The sequence below is a fragment of the Balaenoptera ricei genome, chromosome X, assembly GCF_028023285.1.
Source record: "Balaenoptera ricei isolate mBalRic1 chromosome X, mBalRic1.hap2, whole genome shotgun sequence".
Classification (NCBI taxonomy): domain Eukaryota; kingdom Metazoa; phylum Chordata; class Mammalia; order Artiodactyla; family Balaenopteridae; genus Balaenoptera; species Balaenoptera ricei.
This window is the reverse complement of record NC_082660.1, coordinates 84,466,691-84,470,640: the sequence shown is the minus strand read 5'-3', so window position 1 is coordinate 84,470,640 and position 3,950 is coordinate 84,466,691. Positions and strand designations below refer to the sequence as shown.

The 3,950-nt window shown below is 61.7% G+C and overlaps 1 protein-coding gene across 1 annotated transcript; it reads left to right on the top strand.

Annotated features, from left to right (window-relative positions):
* LOC132357113 (uncharacterized protein CXorf49 homolog) lies at window positions 1-3,616 on the top strand. Its single transcript, XM_059910413.1, has 5 exons — window positions 1-1,245; window positions 1,915-2,071; window positions 2,601-2,677; window positions 2,946-2,991; window positions 3,576-3,616. The coding sequence occupies exons 1-5, from the start codon at window positions 1-3 to the stop codon at window positions 3,614-3,616; spliced, it is 1,566 nt and encodes a 521-aa protein (XP_059766396.1).
* The last annotated feature ends 334 nt before the right edge of the window (window positions 3,617-3,950 follow it).

The following is a 3,950-nucleotide window of genomic DNA, read 5'->3' as shown; positions in this document are numbered from 1 at the left end:
ATGAGCTCCCCCGATGAGGTGTCTGTGTGGGGAACGGGTTTCGGCCCAGAGGGCGGGGAGCGGGCCGGCGTCGGCCCGGCCGGCCCCACAGTCCCATGGGGACCCGACCCAGGCCCCGAGCCCGGGGAGCCGCGGAGCGGCGAGGGCGGGGGCGGCTTCCCGGACCCCGAGGGCTTCCAGTCGGAGCGGGAGATGCTGGAAGCGGGAGGGCCGGTGCCGTGGGGCCCCGAAGGCCGACCTGGCTCCCCGGCTGACGACACGAGGGACCTCCTGGACGAGGAGTCTGCGGCGGCCATCTTGCTGCAGCTGGCCGAGTGCGACGTGCTGGGCGTCCGCAGACACCCGTCCCCGGCGAGCTGCGCCGCCTTCGAAGTGTCCGCCGTGTGGGCCGGCCTCGAGGCGGGTCCCGGCGGTCGAGGAGCGCCCGACCAGAGCTGTGGGGAAGCGCCGCCAGCTCCGGCCCGCCCTCTCCACCTCGGTGGGCCCGAAGCGGGCCGGGCCTGGGCGAACCCTGAGAGAGGCCCTAAGCGTAGGTTGAACGTGGCTGCGGATCGCCAGCGGCTCCCCGAGGAAGGCCTGGCCTGGCTGCTGTCCAACCCCGAGTCCTCAGATGAGTTCAGTGAGACACAGCTGATGACGGTGAGCACTTACCCCAGAGGAGGAGGCCAGGCCGAGCCCAGCACACCCGAGGATCCCGGGGACACTCCCAGACACTCGAATTTCCAAGTCAGGGAGAATTTTCTTCACGTGCCAGGCTCTTCCCTGTCCTCGGCTCCGCGAGGACTCACTTCGGTTGTGGAAACGCAGGACGTGGGAGAGCAGGGCATCTCTTCCCCTAAGAAAATGCGGAGCGTGCTCTGGGGGAAGGGGGGCAGCAGGCCCAGCTACCCGGGAGCTGCTGCTGCTGCTGCTGCTGCAGGTGGCCTGCCGCGGGTCACTCCTAGGAAGAAGGGAGCCCAGGAGAAGAAATCCCTCAGGGGAGCCTCCAAACTTGCCCTGGGGACAACCTTCCCTTCCGGGGGAGAGCGAATCTCGGCAACTGCCCTGGAACCGGCCACCTTGCCCCCAATCTCTGGTATTCTGCTGCTTGGGAGATCCAAGAGGTATACCTTGGTCCCTTTGGGAACCGAACAGTCCAAGCACACCGGCGCTGGGAAGAAATCCGTGGCCAGGCGGGCAAGGGAGTCTGAGGCGGTGGCGGGAGAAGATAAGGACCCAAATAGAGACCCAGCCGCAAAGCGCCGAGTGAGTAGGCCATGCTCCTCCTCTCTCCCCACTCTTCCCCCACCCCCGCTCCAACCGCCCCCAGGACACACGTCTTCACCCATGCTGCCTCTGTCCATCCCTCAGGGGTCGTCATTGGGTGCCCCTCGGTCACTGGGTCATTAGGATGCCAGGTCGGGCTCCTTTTACTAGGGACAAACATTAAGGTAGCACTTCGGGTGTGCTGGGCCCGGTTCTCCACCCTCGGCCTGTTTCCAGCCTCCTCTGCGAGACTGGGGCTGGGATGGAAGGGAGGGCTGGTAGCTGAATTGGGTCGGGGGATCCCTTAAAAGCTTCCCCCAAAAGCCTCAGTATTTAGACTCACCAGCTTCCTGATTCCTACTTCCTAGCTGTTCCCCAGACCTTCCTTGCAGGGGACCTGGGCTTTCTCAGTGCCCCACTGTTGTCCCTAGATCAGCTCTGCCTGCTGGCCTGGGGCTGACTGAGGGAGAAAGTGCTAATGAGATCAGCCTTTCAATTCCCTTCCCAATTCCCTGCCTCACCCCGGCCGCGAATCACACAACACTCTCTCTCTCTCTCTCTCTCTCTCTCTCACACACACACACACACACACACATACATACACACACACCCCACACACCCCACACACACACATCCTTAGTCCAAATCGGTGAGAAATTCTTGTTTCAGCTGCCAGCTTACAGGCCAGGCACATCTTTTCCACGCATGCATCGTGGAAAAGCCAGCAGTGGCGACCTCAACACCAGAGGCCCCCAAGATCCAGGAAACTCAGAGCCCTTGGCCCTGAACCCAGGAGAAGTCATGCCCAGGGGGCCTGTCCCCTCAGGTGAGTGTCGTGGGTTTGATATGAGGGGAGGGGAGAGGGGTTGAGGACAGAAACCTCTGGCTCTGTCTCTGCTGGGGGCACAGCCTTGCTCCCAGGCAGCTTCTCCCACAGGAGACGGGGTGCTGGCAGGGCTGGCCTTGAGCCACATCATCCTCTGTGTGGGGTTTGTGCGGCCGGGGTGATCGGTGGCAGTGCCCCAAACAGCTCCTCCGGGTGTAGACTTGCAGGGGAACAGCCTTTTCTGTTAAGTCCTGTTCGCCCACATTGCTCTCCCACGTGCTGGCTGTGGCTGCAGCTCTGGGAGGGTCGAATCCAGAGCCACAGTCTTTGGGGACCGCGGTGGCGAAATGGCTGCCCCCGGGGAACAGGGGAGGCAGGCCCAGAGAGAAGGTTCGGGCTGCTGGGCAGAGCAGGGGCGGCTTGTTGCCAGCGGAGGGTGGTGCTGCCTCACCTCACGTTAGACCCCGCTTGGCCCTTTCCACCTCACTGGGAGCCTGGGAAGCTGGATTGTGTGTCCTTTCCCTCTCAGGTGACCGGGAGCCACTTGACCATCCCCCAAGACCGGAAAGGCAGCAGCAGCCACTGGGAACGCCGGGCTGTCCTTGGGTAATGCTTCCTCTGGCTCCTGGAAATGCAGGCCCAAACTCGAGGGCGGGATCTGGGTCCAAGTTCAACTGACATGTGTGGGGCCCCCCCTCCCCTGCCCCCATCGCGTACCCCACGGAGGGGAGCCCACCTCCTTTCCACTGAGGAGCCCTTGCCAGTCTAGCCACCCGGCTTTGGGATGGAGGGCCCTGGAGAGAGGAGAAGGTGGAGGAGAGAGGAGGCCAGAGTATACTAATCATTTCTCTTCCTCCTGTGTCTGCTGGCCTAGTGTCTCGTGCTACAGAGAGAAATAGACGACCTTAAGGAGCAACTTGGTATGAGGAACCAGGGACGGAGAGCGGTGTCTTAGTGCAGAACCCAGGTGGGCACCTGGGGTGGGGGTGGGCTGCAGGTGCAGTCGGCCTCGCAGGGACCAACATCCCTGTGGGGAGGAGAACCTAGCAGGCCTGGCCCTGGAGCCGGCTGTGCATGTACAGCTGGGCGTGTGTACAAGTAGCAAAGTACTGTCTGGACTGCATGCACACTTTGCCAACCAGACCAGTCCTAGGGAATCTCCTTCTGATAGGACTTTTAGAGATGCCTCGTTGATTTTTTCCTTGAACTGCTGCTTGGTGTGGCTTCTAAGGTTCTTGTTGGATTGTTTGTTTGTTTGTGTGACGAGTTCTGACTGGTTGTGGCATGGCCCACAGCATGAGAGCTGCTGGCACATTTTGTTTCCCTTTAGGAACCGGTTCCACATTCAATTTGGGTGGTGGGGAGTGATCAGGCCCAGAGCTCTTTGCATCGGGTCTGGAGGGGGTTTCAGGTTGCAGGGCTAGGCGGTTCCTCACGGGGATAGGGGGACGGGCTTCTATATCCCTCTGTCTGGAGCGCCTGCTAATGCCTGTCCCTGTTGCAGCCGCCATGCAGTACCAGGCTGACAAGTTCCAGACCCTTTGAAGTGAGTGTTACACACACCGTACCCCTTCCCACAGTCCTGGCTGTTGAGCAGGGCTGGGGGCTGGCCCTGGCTTGAGGCTCTTCCCTGACTCCGCTGTTTCACAGGTTGAGCCCAGCGTCTTCCTGCAAGAGGAGCAGCTGGTACCTTTGGGGCCCGGGAGCTGTGGCCAAGCTCGTTCCCTCCTGTTCTGCCTCAGCTAGGGCTTCCTCTCCCCCTTGTTTTGCCCCCGCCCCGCCCCAGTTTCACAGCAGTTTCCAATTAAAGTACCTCTCCTATTCTGTGTTCTGTGTTCTGCCTTCTCTCTGGAGGGGTAGGGGTAGGGGTAGGGGGCCG

Bases quoted from the DNA above. Each gene is read 5' to 3' on its own strand.
- LOC132357113 (XM_059910413.1), top strand. From the start codon at position 1: ATGAGCTCCCCCGATGAGGTGTCTGTGTGGGGAACGGGTTTCGGCCCA. The intron at 1,246-1,914 runs GTGAGTAGGCCA...TTCTTGTTTCAG, and splicing joins ACCCAGCCGCAAAGCGCCGA to CTGCCAGCTTACAGGCCAGG. The intron at 2,678-2,945 runs GTAATGCTTCCT...CTGCTGGCCTAG, and splicing joins GAACGCCGGGCTGTCCTTGG to TGTCTCGTGCTACAGAGAGA.